Raw genomic sequence first — 20,539 nt, 5'->3', positions numbered from 1 at the left:
CTGCAAAATTTTGTATCAAGAGATTCAAGAGTACAGCTCTTTAGTCCGTAATAGCATATTTTATAAAAATCAATTAACGTAATTTCTGCTTCTCTGGAGCGGTTCTGCTTTTAACTTACACTGAAAAAGGGCTGATACTAGACGGTATGACACTTGTAGGGTAACACAGCCGATCAAGATCAGTGCCCTATGCACTATTTGGGTGCGAATAGGGATCAGACGAAATAAAATGGAGTAAATAAAGATAAAATATTTATTAGTAAGTAATTATGATTATATTTTACAGTTAAACTTTTCATTCGTCTTAATACTTGCTCCACTACTATATCCTCAGTTCGGCACTGGACACTGGAATGGGCACACCTTGCTAATCCCCTAGTCTGGCACTGTCTCCCCAACCTCTGCTGTATGACAAAAATGCACTTAAAAAGAAAGTTAACCTTCCACTCCCGGTGATATGTATTTAGTACAACTTGACTTTAAAAAATGAGAATATCAATATAAAATATAATAGATACGGGCCCTTAATTTTTGTATGCCTCCGTAATACATAAAAGTATTATAATATAAAGTAATTTGCAGCGACGGAAATAAATAAATTGTAAAAAATAATCGGGGATAAAATCACCAATACATAAATGTTTTTCAATGTATGCGTGCGTGTGATACTTAATGTACACGCGGCTTCATACTGTTTCCGACGATCTCATTTTAACTGCGCACAAGTCGTCGTTCAGCGTGGTCGTGCTGCTACGCTAGCTATGTCGGCTACTTGCGATGTATTTTTTTATCTTTTCTAGATACTTACCAGAGCTAACATTACAAAATTGATAAATTCTACTTCAACTATGGTCGATAAAAGCAACAATAAGGAATATTCACATTTTTCCCGTTTTTAAATCACATTTTCATATGGTGTACAAAATACATATCACCGGTGCACGCGGAAGTTTTTAGCACCGCAAGGGAATGGTTAACAGTAAACGCAGCAAATTTTCTTATGGCTGCATTAAACGGTGATTTTATATAATATTACAAAGGTTTTGAGCAATGGGCGTTTCATACACGGGGAGATAGGTGCCGTGGAAAGTAGAGAACATCACAAATATAGTAATATATGATGGAACTATAATTAGCTGGCCCGGGGACCGAGCTTCCTCAAGCAGTTGAAACCCTGAAACAAAAAAAATAAATAATCAGTTTACAAAAAACAAAGGTGAATGGTACACGGTGCGTATGATGATCACTTAACACAGTCAAAGAGAGGTCATTAGCCCTGTAAATGTAAGTCCTGACTATTGTATTCCTATCCAATAACTTCTTTGTCTCTATTGGGACATCAATACATTTCCTTTATTAAATCCACAATTATTATTAAATACATAATTACATTCAGATTTGAAGACATTCAATGATGTTTGTGCACTACACGGAGTTACATGGAATTTTACCGTCCGGCACTTCAGTAAGCGTGATAAAATGATGATTGGCTTGTGCTTTTGTCCATCTTTCTTCGGATCGGTGCTCTTGATTGTGCTTTCATTTTTCATTTTTCAAAACCGGACTGCCGGACGGTGAAATTCCGGGTAGTGCACAAGCCCCTAAGGCTAGCAGCAAAGTTATGTAATTTTTACTATTGTTGCTTTTTTTGTTGATACATCTCTTCTTATATCCGTTATTTATTGTTATTACAATGTATTTTGTTTGTCAGAGCTAAAATCACTCGTAAATGAGTAGAGGCTTAATTCTGACACAGTGCCCTAAGTACCAAAGGGTCAAAAGGAGAATAAATGACCTGGGAGGGTTCAGAAGCCTTTTTAATTTTTTTTTAAAATTAAAGGGAAATGTTTGCGCTTTTATCATTTACAAAAATACTTAAATTTCATACTATTTCTGTGAGCCTTAGCGGCTTATTATTAAAAATATAAAAAATAGGTATCAAATTGTGGTAGAGTGGGTTCGAACTCACAAACTCTGACTGAAGAGTCTGCGACACTAACCACGGGACCACAACCCAACACAAACCTTGGCCTACACTTACTATTCGAACAGTTAAATAGTTTGTTCATTTTTGTATTGCCTCTATAGTGGAGCGGTAAGTGCGGTACCTTGAACAGAAAAAGTTTGCGGAACACTAGTCTAGATAACACTGCGTTGATAAGACGCAGTGCCAGACGGATAAGGGTCGGAAGAAGGGGAAGTTGGCGTTACCTTCTCGTTGTACTCCGCCTTGGAGATCCAGAAGCTGTCGCGGTCCTTCATGACCTCGGCCAGGACGGCTCCTCCGATGAACACCATGTCCTTACGCATCGGCGGGTCTTCGATGCGGATCTTGAATTTCTGCAAATCAGACGATCCATAGTCACTCTGGCATCCATAGTCTGCAGCCCGACCCTCAGTATACTAATCACAAGTAGCCGCAACACCCAATTTTCATCTGTACAATGTTTGCAGACGTCTCTCGCGCTCTACCTAAAGTAAGCAAATAGAACGCTCGCAAGCGTCTCCCGCTCTCTACCGACAGTATGGAAAAGGACCCTAATTATACTCTGGCAGTCTGCCGCCCGACCCTCAGTATACTAATCACAAGTAGCCGCAACACCCAATTCCCATCTGTACAATGTTTGCAGGCGTCTCTCGCGCTCTACCTAAAGTAAGCAAATAGAACGCTCGCAAGCGTCTCCCGCTCTCTACCAACAGTATGGAAAAGGACCCTAATTATACTCTGGCAGTCTGCCGCCCGACCCTCAGTATACTAATCACAAGTAGCCGCAACACCCAATTCCCATCTGTACAATGTTTGCAGGCGTCTCTCGCGCTCTACCTAAAGTAAGCAAATAGAACGCTCGCAAGCGTCTCCCGCTCTCTACCGACAGTATGGAAAAGGACCCTAATTATACTCTGGCAGTCTGCCGCCCGACCCTCAGTATACTAATCACAAGTAGCCGCAACACCCAATTCCCATCTGTACAATGTTTGCAGGCGTCTCTCGCGCTCTACCTAAAGTAAGCAAATAGAACGCTCGCAAGCGTCTCCCGCTCTCTACCAACAGTATGGAAAAGACAATTTTAAGCGTTTCCGGCAAACAACGTGTTAGCTAACCATTAGGTCAGAATGCTAGTCCTGGCTAGTGGACGAGCTGTCATTGCCTGGCTTGATAAATCACATTATACACTGTGTTACATTCACCACCCTACCCATGATTGACAACCACATTACTTAAATTTCTTAAAGTTGTATTTGTGTTTATGCGATAACAAAATTCACACTCTCAAAATTTGAGTAATGAGGTTTTTCATTGTGAATGGATAAAAGCTATAAAATACCAAGGCTTCCACATTCCCAACTCCCATATTGGTAAATAGCTCCTAAACGGAGCAAATCTAGCATTTCTGAACAAAGATTTAGGCAAATATTGTGAGATTAACGTCTTTTAATACTTGATAGTGCTTGATATGGGGGTATAGTGCTGTTCATTCATTGTTGGTAATAATTTGGTAAATTAAAGTGAGCAGGGTACATTCTTTTTCTTCTTCTTCGGCTTACTCCTCATTACTGAGGGTTATGACCCTTGCGGAAGCAATGACTCTTCTCCAGTTATCCCTCGATTGCGCTGCACGTAGCGCTCCAACCACCGAGGTGCCTGCTGCTGCCTTAACTAGATCGCTCCATCGTGTGGGGATCTTCCTCTTCCTTCCTTCCCCTCCAGGCTACCGATCACAACCAGTCGTTCCAGGCTATCCTCATTACAAAGAACTGAAGATCAATAGCTGATGATTACTTACGGCGAGCTTGTCGGTGTCATTCTTGAGCACCCTCTCCAGATAGAGCTGCTTGATCTCCCGCTCCAGGCGGGAGGGCAGGCCCGGGTACATGGTGGAGCCGCCCGACAGCACGATGTGCTTGTACAGCTCGTTGCGGATGTCGATGTCGGCCGCCTGCAACATGGAACGACCCGCTCAACAAACTCCCGCAGCCAGAAAGTCAAATATTGCATTTGGATATCATACACTAGTAAAAAGTATAAAAATCCTCTAGTGCACTACTATGTAACCGCTTCACCCACAACCAAGGGTTGATGGTCCCAAAAATTGTCAAATTTCAGTTGTGCATGTTTTCGGGATGTCCAGAAAATGTACTAATGTCCCAGCAAAAGCGGCATATTTTTAATTTAATATTTACCCGCTACAGGGCAGAAAGTGTTATTTTTGCATTTTGAAGAAAAGGTATTGTTTAATTATTTTCTTAAATATACTAAATATTTTTCAAATGGAGAAAAAACCTTCAGGTTTTTCCTTAAAAGATCTGTTGTACAGTAGAAAGTTCAATAAGTGGCTTGATATTTATTTTTAATACATTGTATTATATTTTTAAACTTTAAAAACCATCTCCTGAAAAATCAAGTTTTTTGATATATGATGTTGTTGAAAGGAGTAAGCGATATAATACCTGAATGGTGTTGAAGACCATTTCCGCGATGCCCTGCCCTTCCACGTTGATGAGATGCGGCTGGAACAGGATCTCGGGAGCTTCGAACCTCTCCCCGCCCACCTTGATCACTCTCCCGTCTGGCAACTAGAAAGCAAGAGAGATAGTTGCCCGTAGTTATATATATCTTCTTTTTCTTTTCATAGATCCTCAGGGTCTGTTTGTGCCTTAACCGCTTAACTGCCAAAAGCGTCTTAAGACGCATAATTTTCTGTGAACGGAGCGCCGCTCATACAAAAATTACGTCTTAAGACGCGCCGTTTTAAATGGGCTTTTACTAAAGAAAATCAATTATTTAAAATGTACAAATACATTGAACGCATAGTGACATCTATTGAGAATATCTTTGCATACATAGAATTGAAACAGAATTTGTTTTTACTACTTTAAACGTAAATTAAAGAGAGCTTTGTTGTCGGAACAACTGATAGCGCTCAGGGTTGTCCAATAATCCCCGAGTTGCCGTCACTGCCGAATATGATGACAGTGATTTTAGTGTCGATTCTGATGATTTTTAATTTTTAATTATTTTAAATCATAGTGTGTGTGTGTGAGTGTGTACTTTTAATATTAAACTAACATAAGCAATTACTTTTGACATATAATTTAGTTTTCATATTTTCTATGACAAATTTTGTGACAACCCTGCACCGTGAATAATTAATTTTATGATTATGGATAAATGACTGCATGACTGGCGCGCTTTTCATTTAATTGGTAAGTTTTATAAATAAACGTTATTACACTTTCAATAACGATATGTTTAGAAGGTTTTATTTTTGTGGTAAAATTCACGGCGTGCTGGGTACCTGGGTACGTTAATAAATACCAATTTGTAAAACCATTTGGTTTCAAAAGTGCCCCGTTGTAGACAGTGAAAGGGATGAGTATGTGGGTCGGCAACACCAGTTGCATCCCGATCATCGAGGCTGAAACCCGGGACCCGAAAAGTGACGAGAATTGTTTGGGTCGTCGATGAAAGCACATGCGTAATTTAGATTTTAACTTCACTTCTTTAACTCCATATATTATAAATTATTTGTCATTATTTGATTTCAGCATTGAGAGTAAATTTACATTTAATTCGATAAAGGAACCAACTGTAAGTACATTGTCTTATTTTCATTCTGGTCACTAAACCCTTACATCACAAACACGAGGTCACCAACAAGTGACCACGTCACCACGCCACAATAAAAGTAGTCGGAATCACGACACAACCAGCTATAAGTATAAAGTTAGTTAGATTAGTTATTTGGCTAGATCCGATTCGGACCTGACGTTGGCCGGTGCACAGGGTGTCGGGATAAAGGAACACCAACTTACGACATAAGGCTCCACAAGCACCGTAGTTTCGAGGGCCAACTTCTGCTCCTGCTCTATGTTGTAGCCGATGTAGCAGAGCTTCTCCTTCATCATCCGAACCGTCTCAAAGTCGGCCGAGTGGTTGAAGGCGTATCCTCGTAACAGGAGCAACTGAAAAATAACTTGTTTATTCAATGGGGTTTTATCACCCGGGAGGAATATCTAATTTAACATACTCAACCTATAAAGGATTGTATTAGATTAGAGTTTTATGTTTGTGATAGCCGATATAATTGATATTTTCATTTATCATTTTCTTTTGGAAAATTCGTCTTTGAAAAAACGTTTTCGTAAGTTGGCAATGAATGACGTCACAGAAACGTTATTGTCATTGCTAAATTATTGGTAGCTCTATTTGTTGATGTCTATGGTGTACCCTCCCACCCCCCCTCCCCTCATATTTGTATAACACAAATGGTAGTGTAGTGGTAAACAAACAATCCATACTACTAAGCGAGGTTTTACCTTGATCAGGTATCTGGTGATGTCTCTGCCAGCCACGTCCATCCTCCGGGTGAGGTGGGGCAGAGAGAACTCCTCGTACACGGGGCAGATGTGGGTCACCCCGTCGCCTGGTACAAGTAATGACATTAGTGGTATTACACAAACTGAATGATGAATGATAAGGAGAGTGTTATATTACCATACCGCAAAGTTAACAATGCTTTAAATATATAAAATACAAAATAATGCCATTATTTCATGCTTCACATCAAACTCTAGGTATGGAAGAGGTATATAGTGATAGTGCTGATAGTGTGTGAAGGAGACGTGTATTTACCAGTGCTTACTATTTGTTATTTTATTATGATTTTATGTTCTAAGACTTTTTGTTTCTCTATTAGTGTATTCATTAGTGTATTTTTATATTAGATATGTCCGCTTCCGTAGTGTAATGGTCAGCATGCTCGCCTACCGTTCTGGAGGTCCCGGGTTCGATTCCCAGGGGGGTTTAATAAATATAAGTGATTTTTTCACTCTAATATTTATTCAATATTACACTGGATCTGTACCTGAAGTGGAGGGCTGATCACCTTTCCTTCATGTGTAATCGATCGAGATAACACTGCGTTTATATGAAGCAGTGCCCTATGCACCATTGGGGTGCGGTAAGGGTTTTATTATTATTATATTAGATACTGTATACATGTATTATCTTAAAGGCTTCAGCCGTTCAATAAATAAATAAATATTAGATAAACACAACAACAATGCAAATATCTTCATAGAAGGAACAGTGGAATCAGAACTACTTGTAATGAACTCTCTTTACATCTCTTTAGTACTCCTCCCTAAATGAAACGAACATCTAACGGACAATAAGATGGAGATATTTTTAAGATGGAGACCTTGGGAGAACAAAAGAGGTGTCGGAAGACCCCAAAAGAGATGGTCCGACGACATAGTCGCTGTGGGGGGGAGAAACTGGCTGCAAGCAGCAACCGGCCGGAGGAAATGGAAGGAAGGGGAAGAGGCCTATATCCAGCAGTGGAGGTCAGAGGGCTCATGAATAAGTAGAGAAAATTTCGCACAAGCTACTCGCGTGTGGAAATCCCTGTGAGCGAGTTGTTTGTATTTACTAACTGTGGATGAATAGAAGATAATTTAGTCCAACTTGAAGATTGTTAGGTTGGTAAATCACATCAAAATGTTCCCCATTTAGAAAATTTGTTAACAGAATATTATCTAACACACGGGTTCTTTAGTCTGGTGCCTCCCTATAAAAATTTTATCATTGAAGGGGAAAACAAAATGGCCAGAATGTCCCGTCATAGAAAGAGGGAAGGAATAAAAATACATATCTTACTTCTTAGCAATTGTATCTGTCTCTTTGGGCTTCTTATGGCCTGTAAAAGTCTTCCAGAACGCCCACAAGGGGGCGTTATCGCCCACTTTGAGAAAGACTGATTACTAAAGCTAAACCATTGATGTTCGAATGGTGATATGAGGAATGAATGCAACAGTGAGATAAGCATTATCCATCAAATGAACACACTATCTGCGGGAAGGGTAATTTTACCGTTTCACTCGACTGGTGGTGTTGGGCGGGAAGGGTAATTTTACCTTTTCACTTGACTCATTGTAAATTGCGTGTAAGTTATTTTTAAGCATGACTTTTGCGGCATCTTTTGATCTTATATCCATGTATACAGTATGGTTAAATGTTATCACTTCTTTTCAGAGATGGTTTGGAGATGTGAATCGAATGAGTGAAGAAAGAACAGTAAAACAAATTTACGAGGCAAATGTAGACGGAGGAAAGCTTGGCACGATCAGGTATTGTTGGGTAATATATCCCAATAATATGCGGGAGTGTTTGATAATGTCCTAAGAAGACAGAACGCGTCACATATTAACATATACATAAATAAATGTAAAATTCAATCCAAGAAACCTTGTTTAATTTTGGATATATTACCCAACAATTCAATCAGAATTCTACCAACTGTCTGCAATTACAATAAATACGATCAGGTATATCAAATATTTTAAAGTGGCCGGGTCAGTAGTCCAAATAATCGACGGGTATGTATGGGGAGAAGCATGAATGTGGAAGACGCGAAGAATGTGTAACAAAGACGAGAGTAGTGTGGTATGGCCTTCTGTTCTCTCTGCCTACCCCTGCAGGGAAGCAGCGTGATGGTTAGTTAGTTTAGTTTGAATTATCATTACCTGAATCCACGACGACTCCGGAGAGGAGGCCTTGTGCGTAGAGAGTGAGCACAGCCTGAATGGCGACGTACGCTCCGTCGAAACCATATTTCTCAAACATTGTCTGAAATAATACAAATAACACTAAATAATCTAACCACAGATGACTCTAGTGAACTCACACGTATAGTGTTACAGTTGATATATGTAAGTATGTAGGAGTTCCAAAAATTGGAGTGGTGTGGTTGTCAATCATGGGTAGAATGGTAGACATTTGTAAAGTGATCGCTTAGCCAGCCATAAGCAGGTCATAAACTCTGACTTCAATCTTCTTCATCTTTATCGAGATGTCAAAAATGCACTAGCTTTGTGATTTTCAATTAAATTAAACTTTAAAAATAGTACATAAAGCATCTGTTTTTAGTTGGTTGGAAAATATTGCTTCTTAGCAATAAGCCCACCAAAGTATGTATGTACATATGTAATAAAATAACTAGGTACCTACCTATACATTTTATTAAGTACTTACAAATAGTACCTACATAAAACAGTTCTACCACCAGATGTCGCATGCGTCGCACAGAATTAAACAAAAGAGATCCGATAGAAAAAATATAATATTATTAACTGTCAGAATCAGATAGATATAAAAATTATTGTAAAGATTAATTAAGAATAAACTTTTATTGTCGTTTCTTTAATTACAAAGCAACACATTGTTTATTTTATTATTATACACCCACTTTACATATTATTTACACCCAATTTATAAAGAATATTACCACGTTATACATATTTCCTTTCTGTACTATTTTTTTTTATTTTTTATTTGTATACATTTATTTAAATCACAATTTTTACATATTTAGAACATTTTTTTTGCAGAGACCCCCTGCCACCTTGTGTGTCTTGTCGGTGGAGTTCTTTTTTAATACATTTTTTATTGTTTTTAACGATTTTAACCTAATACACACACAAAAAAAGAGAGAAAAATTAAGAATTAACAATTTACAATTTACAACAGTTTACAATTTTCATAAAATTAACTCTTGATCATTTACCCATTCCTTTATTTTGCCTTTGTTCCATATTTTATTTTGACCTCTAACCTCCGTCAGCAACAAATTAAAAATGTTCAGAATGATATATTGCAGTGTTGGACTCCCATATTTATTGTTAATTCTTGGGACTATCAAACCTTCGTTGTATGTAAATTGTGTATCATGGTTGTGTACTAAAGGATTTCGATATTTTTGTTTGGTTTGTTGTTCAACGAAGATACTCATCCACAATATTCCATGTACCGGCAGTAATTTTAAATGTTTATATATCAGGAATGGATTGTCTCTTTGATTACGTATATGACTGGGCACAATATTTTTGATAATGGAATATTGCAGATTTTGAACCATTTTAAAATTTGTTTTTGTCGAATGTCCCCAAGACTTAATTCCATATCTTAATATGGATTCTACTAAGGAACAGTAAATAATCTTTAAGGTCTGTTTAAGCAGGATAAAGTACAACTTATAAAAAGTACTCCCTAGAGCCCGCAGACGATCACAGAGTTTTATAATATGCGAATCCCATTTGAACTTATTATCTATACATAAACCTAAATATTTAAATTCGTCCACAAATTCAATCTTATCACAAGTACAATTTTGTTGCCTGAATGAAATTGAAATAAATAACTAAATGTTTGATGTGCCCACCTCTATCATCTTCATGCGGTTCTTGGTGGGGTTCATGGGCGGTTCGGTGAGCAGGATCTTGGTCTGCGTGGGGTCGATGTCCATCTTGCTGGGCCCGAACGTGTAGTCCCACACGTGGCACATGTCCTCCCAGTTCCGCACCACCTGCAACCGACGACCGACAACTCGGTCAGTGTCACTCTCAACGCGGGAAAGGGCCAAATAGAACAAGAGATCGACACCTGTTCACACTGGAGAAGTGTGCACAGAAGGTGTCGGTGTTGGTCCTATGTGAACATGGTCTTATGGTGGATAGTGTGAGCAGAAAGTTTGGTGTTGGGTGTCGGTAATAGTGAAGCAAAGACTTGGTTTGGTTTGCTTCACTAATGGCCTTTACAGATTTATAGATTTGATGATTAATTTGTAGAATTATTTTTTGTTGTTACAATGTATTATATTTGGTTTGTTAGAGCTAAAATCACTCGTAAATGAGTGGAGGCTTGATGTAAAATAAAATATTGTTGAATTCCATTTTAATTTATAAATTGAATATTAAAATCAAACACTGATGTTCAGAGTTAACTAAACTGTATTTTATTATAAAAAACACAATAGTTTCGCCTTCTTAGGACATTTTCAAACTACTGTCTTTACTGTAGTATTTCTACCCGTTCGGTATTTCTACAAAAGGACCTATATTATCGAATACCCTACGCTTGATAGGCAATGCGTTTGAAGATAAACGAAAATAGAAATTTAGAAAACATATTGCGTTATTGTAATAATTCAATTCCTGAAACGAGGGTTTTTATATAAGCCACATGTGTTCAACACAAAAACGAATTTATGTCTCTGTCCCGTACCCACTCAACTCCTATGAGCGAGCAAGAGAGAGATGTCGGGCGTATTTCATGAAAGCAGGTACAGTAAAACCTCTATTTAACGAACATCAGATATAACGGACAAAAATCCAGTCTAATGTAAACAAATTAAAAACGTCCTGTCAACATTCTTCTTCTTCTAACCCTTATCTGCACCCAATGGTGCACAGGGCACTGCATCGTATTGACACAGTTTTATCTTGATCGCTACTTTCATGAAGGCACTACATCACTACTGCGCCTCAGAGACCAGTCCAGGGTAATATTAAATATATGTAACTAACTAACCATCACGCCGCTTCCCCGCAGGGGTAGGCAGAGAGAATAGAGCGCCACACCACTCTGTCCTTGCAAACATTCTTCGCCTCTTCCACGTTCATGCATCTCCTCATACATACCCGCCGATTGTTAAATATATGTAAGAGTGTAATATCACTAATATTTATTTTCACCCTCCCCCGGGAATCGAACCCGGGACCTCCAGCGCGGTAGCTAAACGCACTAACCATCACACCACGGAGGTGGACATAAACATTATATTTGCTTAAATTCAAGTGTTGCCGCATGTAATTTTTTTTAGTGGCCATGATAATTATAAATTATGTCTCAAAACTTCAAAAATGCCAACAAAACTCGATTCCTTTTTCAAAGCAGGATTACCGAAATCAAACGCAACTATATTAAACAGCAATGTCAATAAATAGAATTTGGTTTGTATTTTGTATGGCTTATTTTATTTATTGTTTCGGCATTAACTTTGTGGTAAGACATGTTACAATAATTAAAGAAAACACTTATGATTAATCATATAATAGATACTAATCACTCATTTCACTCTCATAAATTAAAATTATTACACCTTGTTCCATATAAAGGCCAAATTATGAATTATCTTGAAAATTTAGAAATACAAAAAAACCTGAACTCTAATAATAATTTATTAAATAATATATTGTTTCAAAATTCTTCGCCATTGCTTTCAATTTTTCCTTTGTTTTCAAACTCCGTTCCTTGACTAACCCCTTCCCCTTACTTTCCCCTCTCCTTATTTATAGAAAAATTTTATATTTTATATTTTAGTTATTATACAGACCTGAATGATGGAAGTTTAACTTCTGAAACATGTAGTCTATAATAAAACTCAAGTGGTAAAAAACAAAGTGTTTTCTTTAATTATTGTATGGCTTGTTTTAATTTTTTATACACAAAAGTTATTTTGATTTTCTTTAAACCTATTTTTGTATAAGAGACTTCCGGCATTAATTCAATTCAATTTATTCAATAAAAAAATAATATATACATAACAAACAATATTCAAGGCGTGTATATTAAAAGTAAGCCATAAGACTTAAAGGCGTAGAAGAATTCCGCTTCGGAAAACTCCTTCGGACACATGGAACAGATCAATATCCAATGTGATATTGTTCAGCATAGCGGTAGCTCTTCCTACAGGCATTACCATCGGCAGGTTGGTCCTGTGTATAGGAATGTGAAACAATCTATGCCGACGCTGTCTTAGGTAACTATCGGGAACATACAGACCAATGCTCTGTAATTAATGGACACCTCCCCCTCCAATTACTCCGTTATATCGAGGTTTTACTGTATAGGCAAGTACAGATAGGTGGACCGTAATAAATATTTACAAGTGTATTTATTGAAATGTGTTAGCGAAAAAATAACAGTAAACTTACGCCATTTTCCATTGGATAGTTGACTTCCAGCATGGATCTGAGTTTGGACGCTTCATCGCCGACCATCAAGTCCTGGATAACACAAGAAAACATCAGTAACACCATAATCAAATCAGGGAAACACCCTCATTCAAATATGTCTAAATATGATTCCTACCTACTTTGTGATGTTCCATTTTACAACTAACAAAATACATGTGTTTTCAAATTACTATATCCTGTGATAGTCGACATCAGGGGGACCTGACATGGCGCGCACAGATAAAGGTACCTTATTATAATTTATATTTGAAGCACTAACTTTGTGATTTTCCATTTTATAATTAAAATGTAACTTTGTTTTAAAATCACTGTAAATATCTTATTATAACTTAGTTATAATGTCTACCGGTTTCCAAGCTAACCAGTAGACATAATTCTTTTATTTTTTCTTTTTAAAAGGAATAATCCGCGAAGGGTCTATTTTAGATGTTTGTCTGCAGGTAGGATAGTAAGGATAGGGAAGGTAAATGTGAAAAATACACCACAAACACCCAGACCAATTGAAAATAAATCTTTCTTGAATTCATTTTGCAATTGGCGGGAATCGAACCTGCGACGCCAGTTTCCCAGTCGTGCGTCTAACCGACTACGCCACAGCGCCGCTGCAGCGCAGCGTTTATTAAGTTATAATAAATATTTAAAGTGATTTTAAAACAAAGTTACATTTTAATTATACCTTGTTATTATTATTTTTGATTTATTTTAAATATAGTTAAATTTGTTTAATACAATTTGATAAAATTTCTATACATTTCTACATATGGCAAACTTACAATTTTAGTTTCGCTGTGCCTCTCCAAAAAAGAGACTGAGCTCTTGTGCTTGGAGAGGGACTTGTACTCGAGGTTTATTGTTTTATTTGATTAATGATATTAATTATACTACTACTACTATCACCATGTCGTTTTCCTGCAGGAAAAGGCAAGAGGATGGAATGTCAAACTCATCTTTCCTGGCATACACTCCTATGTGTCTAGTATAGTCAATTGGAGGTGGTATGGGCACATAAGACGCAGAGACCCTGATCATATTGCGAACCCGGTAATCCCCGTGGACCTTCCTTGAAAGACATCTAGAGGAAGACCAAATAATTCATGGATGCTGCAGAGAGAAAACACGATTCAAAGGCATGACCTAGGTGACGTTGCCCGTGATAGAAGGACCTACAACCTGAGGACGAGGAGAGCTGACTCCGACAGTCTACAAAGGTGATAAGTTGGGATGGAGCCAGGAGGAGGGAGAAGATATTTTAAAGGTTGAATGGTGAATGAATGAATATTCTCAATATTATTAACCGGATCCACGCGGCTCGCATAACCGTATGTGTTTTCATAAAACATGCCCCATACGCGGCTGACATAACCGTATGTGTTTTTACATTGCTCCAAGTTTCGAACCTCAGTTCAACTTGGAGGGATTTTTTCATGGTGTGGAACTTTGGATAAAATAATACGTCAATCCTTGGCCTCATGACATCTGTTGAAATATCTGACTAATAATTTGTAACATCACAAGGATAAATAAAAGAACAGATCCCTGATTTTTCTTGAGGTCGGTAATTAGTCCGCACCATAATCATGCCCTATATCTGTCTCACTCTCGACGCTACGCATCGCCAGTGGGTAAGAGTGACACACGATGCGCGCTTTGATTTATTTATGTTACGATCTTATTTGTTTATATTACGATATATTTCAAGAATAATGTGACACAAGTGTATTATAGAGTACCAAAAAGGTACAATGAATCCCATTGAACGTTTTTGTTTAAGAAAATAAATCGTTTCTTAACTAAATACATGATGAAAGTAATCATTTTAAAAACGGTGAAATACCGCCGCGTACAGGCGTCTCTCAGGAACAAAGTTGACGCGGTTAAAAGGTTAATATTGAGAATATTTACTTTATGGCTAGTCATTTTTACTTATTTATTTTTTTACAAAAATGTCAATAATATTAGTAAATAACCCCTCACCGAGATTTTCATGTCTACCGGTTTCGAGACGTACCCGTCTCTTCGTCAGGACAATCTTTACCACAACAATACCACAGGGTACGTCTCGAAACCGGTAGACATAAAAATCTCGGTGAGTGGTTGTACACTAATGTTATTAACATTTTTGTAAAAAATGAATGAATCTTTGGCTGCAAATATAGATTCATTAAAAAATAACAAATTTGTTACAATTTCAAGCTTTTGATAAAACAAAAAACAGCAAAGAAAATGTTACTCATAAAACATTAAACAATAAATATTTAGGGGCGCATGCGCTATGCTGTTTAGTATCGGCAAAGTTTGTTATTGTGACTACGTTTAATTTGCATCCCTTGCGAGTTTCATAAATGGTTAAGTGAATACACTGTCGTGTATTCAGGTTTCTAGGAGACACAAAGCTAGAATCCGCTTGCCAGACTATGCGGGTATGCCCACGATTGCGGCTATGTTATCGTCACCAATGTGTCACCAACATACTAACATTCCTTACACTTACTATCAATTGTGATTGGAAATTAAATAAATATATACGTACATCTACTACTACTACTACTACCATCACGCTGTTTCCCAGCAGGTGTAGGCAGAAAGGATGGAACGCCACACTCTTCTGTTCTGACATACGCTTCTCGCCTCTTTCACATCCATACATCTAGTCACACATGCCCTCCGATTCCGCAGACTTAGATTTTAGGTTCTGATTGATCTGATCGTGCCAAGTCTTTTTCGGCTGTCCTCGTTCTGTTTTCCCTCTCACCGCCACATATATATTCTTAGTCATTCTCTCGTTATCCATTCGCTCCACATGTCCATACCACCGTAAAGAACTCTTCCTAATCTTTTCAATTATTCCTTGTTCAGCCTTACATTCCTTTCTTATATCTTCGTTTTTAATTCTGTCACACAAAGATCTTCCACACATTCGTCTAAGGGAGCGCATTTCAACAGCGTTCACTCTGCTTTCATCCTTCCTTTGCCAGTTCCTACGTATCTATATGATATATCCACCTGCGTTTGAAGTTCTGAAAGGGTTATATAGAAATTATTGCAGCTTCAAAATGACGTACTTACCTGCAGTAATTCGGTTGGTTTATCCTTCGTGGAGCATGCGAAATAAGCAAGTTTAAAGTAAACAGCACAAAATAGTTCACTAGCCAAGGACAACAAAACATACGAGAAAGTTTAGTGCTAGCTCAATAACAAATTTCTAACCTGTACATGTCTCGCCCTAAAATAGATCTTAAAGGCCTGTCTTAAATCATACAAACATGAGCTCGAGCGTGTGCTAGTTCTGCTTGTATTGTCATCGGCGATAAGGCCAGATTTACATTGTGTCAGTGACTGACTTCAAACACAAGGCAAGTCAATGCTGACTTGATACTGCTATCGTATGAATTGATTTTCACATCAGGACAGCGCTGTTGCATCAGTCTTCACCGTCTTACTCTTCATTACTGAGGGTTGTGACCCTTGTGGAAGCAATGACTCTTCTCCAGTTATACCTTGACTGCGGTGCACGTAGCGCTCCAACCACCGAGGTGCTTGCTGCTGCCTTAACATGATTGGTCCATCGTGCGGGAGATCTTCCTCTCCCTCTCTTCCCCTCCAGGCTACCGATCACAACCAGTTGTTCCAGGCAAACCTCATTGCCACACGCAAGAGAACTGAAGAATCCGTCGCGTACAGACATTGGCCAGAATCAAGCCATTCAAGTGTAGTTCCTGGCGAATGGACTCGTTGGTGCGTCTAGCTGTCCATGGAATTCGGAGCATGCGCCTCCAACACCACATTTCTAATGCGTCAATTTGACTTCTTTCTGCTGCTTTCATGGTCCACATTTGTCGACCAAACTCCTGACAAGCTTTATCTTGGTGTTGTTACTCACACCCCGGTCTTTCTAGATTTGGTCTAGCTTAGACATGGGACTTTTGGCAATGGCGATATCTCTCATGTGATCTCTTCTTCGCAAGTTCCTACATTGCTTCTTTGATATATAAAATCAAAAATGCTGATGTCCAGTGTAAAAAAACTTAGTTCTCGGTGTCAGTACTAACGGCAGTAACCGACGCAATGTAAATATGGCCTTACATTTAATAATAATAATAATAATAAAACCCTTATCCGCACCCCAATGGTGCATAGGGCACTGCTTCATATAAACGCAGTGTTATCTTGATCGTTTACACATGAAGGAAAGCTGATCAGCCCTCCGCTTCAGGTACCAGTCCAGGGTAATATTGAATAAATATTCCAGTGAAAAAATCACTTATATTTATTTGACCCCCCCTGGGAATCGAACCCGGGACCTCCAGAACGGTAGCCGAGCGAGCACGCTCGGCTACCATTACACTACGGAGGGGGACAAAACATTTAAAACTAGCAAAATAATCCTTCTTCTTGTGGACTCCCAAAAGACCGAGATACAATGACTAGCGTGTTTTGGTAAGGTGAGAGGTTACGGCAAAGGTCAAGAGTTGAAGTCGGTTCGGTTTATTGATATTGTCACTAAACTTTCTCATCAGCAGATTAAGATTTTAAAAAAAATCAACAACACAAAATACATGGTAGGTTGCAAGATGGTGTGGGGTGAGATTGTCAAAAACAGATAGTTATTTAAATCTACTTACACCAATGTTTAATTCCTGTAATAATATAGAAAAATACAGATATTTTAGAAATACAATAGCAGGAATATATATATTTTTTATTATTTAAACTTCATGTACAGAAAGTACATTGGCAGGTTTATTGATAAAAAGCAATATCTTCCAGCCAACCAAAACAGACTAGTGATATTGATCAAAACGTTTGATACCATATATAGCTGTTTGCAATCAGAGGGTAGATAGTACATGAACATTAAAAAAAAACATAAATTACAGAACGACATATCGCTCACTCCTTTCAAGAACGGAATAAATAAAAAAAACTAGATTTTTCAGGAGAATGTTTTTAAAGTTTAAAGCAATAATACAATGTATTAAAAATTAAAAGCAAGCCCCTTATTGAACTTTTTACTGTGTAACAGATCTTTTTAGGTAAAACTTTAGGAAGGTTTTTTCTCCATTTGAAAAATATTTAGTATATTTAATAAAATAATTAAACAATACCTCTTCTTCATAATGCAAAAACAACACTTTCTGCCCTATAGTGGGTAAATATTAAGTTAAAAATATGCCGCTTTTGCTGGGATATAGTACATTTTCTGGGCATTCCGAAAACATTCACAACTGAAAATTGACGATTTTTGATTTATGACGTTCTTGAAAGGAGTGAGCGATATATTCCTTAACACATTGTTTTTGGGCGGTCTTTTAATCAACCCCGACTCTAATTAGTGTACTAATTAGGGTCGTATACTAATCACAAGTAACCGCAAACCCAATTCCCATCTGTACAATGTTTGCAGGCGTCTCTCGCGCTCTACCTAAAGTAAGCAAATATAACGCTCGCAAGCGTCTCCCGCTCTCTACCGACAGTATGGAAAAGGACCCTAATTATACTCTGGCAGTCTGCCGCCCGACCCTCAGTATACTAATCACAAGTAGCCGCAACACCCAATTCCCATCTGTACAATGTTTGCAGGCGTCTCTCGCGCTCTACCTAAAGTAAGCAAATAGAACGCTCGCAAGCGTCTCCCGCTCTCTACCGACAGTATGGAAAAGGACCCTAATTATACTCTGGCAGTCTGCCGCCCGACCCTCAGTATACTAATCACAAGTAGCCGCAACACCCAATTCCCATCTGTACAATGTTTGCAGGCGTCTCTCGCGCTCTACCTAAAGTAAGCAAATAGAACGCTCGCAAGCGTCTCCTGCTCTCTACCGACAGTATGTAAAATACACTTTTAAGCGTTTCCCGCAAACAATGTGTTCATAATAATTTAGAAAAAAATAAACAGTCAATATTAAAAATAATATTTTATTTGATTATATTTTTGTGACAGTTTAAACATGTTGGAATAAATTATATGTATTAAAAAATGGCACCCAGTAGTTCAGTGTTCAAATAAAATTTAATATTTATAAAAACGTTTTAATTTGTAAAAAAAAATATATTATTTGGTGCGAAAAATCGTGAAAATTTGCTTTATAAATACGATCGAACTCCCAACATACGAAGTCGGTTAATAAATGAAAAATTTCACTGCAAAGATATGGGGTTATAAAGTTACAAGGAATATATATTTTTTTAAATCATTTTAATTATTTTATTAAAGATCTATTGCCAAACATCTTTATACGATGTCAGGCCTTTGTTAAAAAAAACATTGAAACTAAAAGTTTGATTTAAAATTAAATCCTACAAATGTTATCAGCGAACAGTGAATCATTTCAGATAAGGAACTGAGCCCTTTTTAATGGTTGAAAATTAAAGTTGACGATGAAAATAAATAAATAATTAACGTATTCATTTCATTTTACTTTAATATAGATGGATTTGAAACGAATTTGTAAGTATTTTTGTGAAACCAACCTGGATGTCAATATCTCCAATTTTGTTTTCTGCTCTGATAATCGGCCTCCCGACCATCGACGGGAATATATGGGCTGGAAAATTGCTCCCGGCATATCCGCACTTCACAAACTGCAAGAAAACGGGAAATTTTGCAATACTTCACGTCAAAGTAGTGTGGAAAACGGAAAATATCCGTATAACCAAGGCACGATTCCCCAGAGACTGAAGGATTACGTGAATTTAAACAACATTGACGGATTAATTCGCTTACCCCGGTGCCGTTGTCACAAACAATCACTTTTCTACCTTGACTGTCCATTTTTGAAGGTTTTATAATTATTTAAAGCGAAATCCGCCTTTGAAATGACAGATTTCTGACATCAACAACCCCGCGGATGACAAATCAAGCCGGGAGAAGTATTGCCAACATGGGTAAAGCGAAAATCGGTAGATGATACGAGAAATTGCGGTAGATTCCAGTATATTTCAGTTCTTGTATATTCCCCACGAATCAGTAGAAATGAATTCAAATTTGGTAGATTGGTAGATTTAACTTGATTTCGGTAGATCTATCATAATTTCGGTAGGATTGATAACTCTGCTGGTAGATGTATGAAAAATTCGGACTTCCGTGATGCAAAAATAGACCTTATGTTTAATAGAATTAAGATTTAATGTTCCTCAGCACGTATTGACACACCTACAATATTGAACAATTTTAGTTTGATATTGCACCGCTAGATGGGCTCAGAAATAAAATATTTATATCTGTATCACTCCTATGTAATGTAACGCAGAGAAAAAGAGACAAAGAGAGATACCTACATATTATTTCTGTAAAAGTGTTGCCACATTAACGTAAAAATTTAAAACATTAAATTATTAACTATCAATGCTCGTACTTACCTCCGTAAGTTAACACTTCTAATGCGGTAGTAGTTTTTTGTTTTGAATTACCTAACGTCCAAGTGACTCTGAAATCTAGCTACGGCTTATGCAACACCGTTTATCATGTCCCTACTCAGGCTTCAACTTTAAAAGTTTCATAGCCTATGCCTACTTGTGAGTGGATTTACTCTTTATGTTTAAAGTTACTATAATTTCATGTAATTCATGAGTGAAAATTCTAGGCAAAAACACTTTTTCTAATGCGGTAATGCATGCGGTAATACTTTAAAAAAAGCTGAATTATGGTCAAATACTGAACTAAACCACCGGGAAATTACTATTGAAATCCCTATCTTTGGTGAAATAGATATATTGCATCCAG

At 37.6% G+C, this 20,539-nt stretch overlaps 1 protein-coding gene across 2 annotated transcripts; it reads right to left on the bottom strand.

Annotated features, from left to right (window-relative positions):
• Positions 1-241: 241 nt before the first annotated feature.
• Positions 242-19,674, bottom strand: Arp2 (Actin-related protein 2). Of its 2 annotated transcripts, XM_088270526.1 has the most exons (12): positions 19,541-19,674; positions 19,288-19,398; positions 17,439-17,453; positions 12,775-12,846; positions 10,221-10,364; positions 8,527-8,629; positions 6,319-6,425; positions 5,815-5,964; positions 4,450-4,575; positions 3,786-3,938; positions 2,212-2,340; positions 242-1,174 (listed from the first exon to the last, which is right to left on the bottom strand). In XM_088270526.1, exons 1-12 carry the CDS (start codon positions 19,586-19,588, stop codon positions 1,133-1,135), a joined length of 1,200 nt encoding a protein of 399 aa, XP_088126652.1. In that variant the 5' UTR covers positions 19,589-19,674; the 3' UTR covers positions 242-1,132. The 2 variants fall into 2 exon arrangements, with proteins under 2 accessions (XP_088126652.1, XP_088126653.1); XM_088270527.1 differs by lacking the exon at positions 17,439-17,453.
• Positions 19,675-20,539: the final 865 nt, after the last annotated feature.

Source organism: Brachycentrus maculatus, unplaced genomic scaffold (assembly GCF_059751285.1).
Source record: "Brachycentrus maculatus isolate JH-2025_06_01 unplaced genomic scaffold, ASM5975128v1 h1tg000387l, whole genome shotgun sequence".
NCBI lineage: Eukaryota > Metazoa > Arthropoda > Insecta > Trichoptera > Brachycentridae > Brachycentrus > Brachycentrus maculatus.
This window is presented reverse-complemented; position numbering and strand designations above follow the sequence as displayed.

Coding starts and splice junctions, on each gene's coding strand:
- Arp2 (XM_088270526.1), bottom strand. CDS start 19,588: ATGGACAGTCAAGGTAGAAAAGTGATTGTTTGTGACAACGGCACCGGG. Junction 19,399..19,540: donor TTTGTGACAACGGCACCGGG/GTAAGCGAATTA, acceptor GTTTTCTTGCAG/TTTGTGAAGTGCGGATATGC. Junction 3,939..4,449: donor TGGTCTTCAACACCATTCAG/GTATTATATCGC, acceptor TCCATGTTGCAG/GCGGCCGACATCGACATCCG.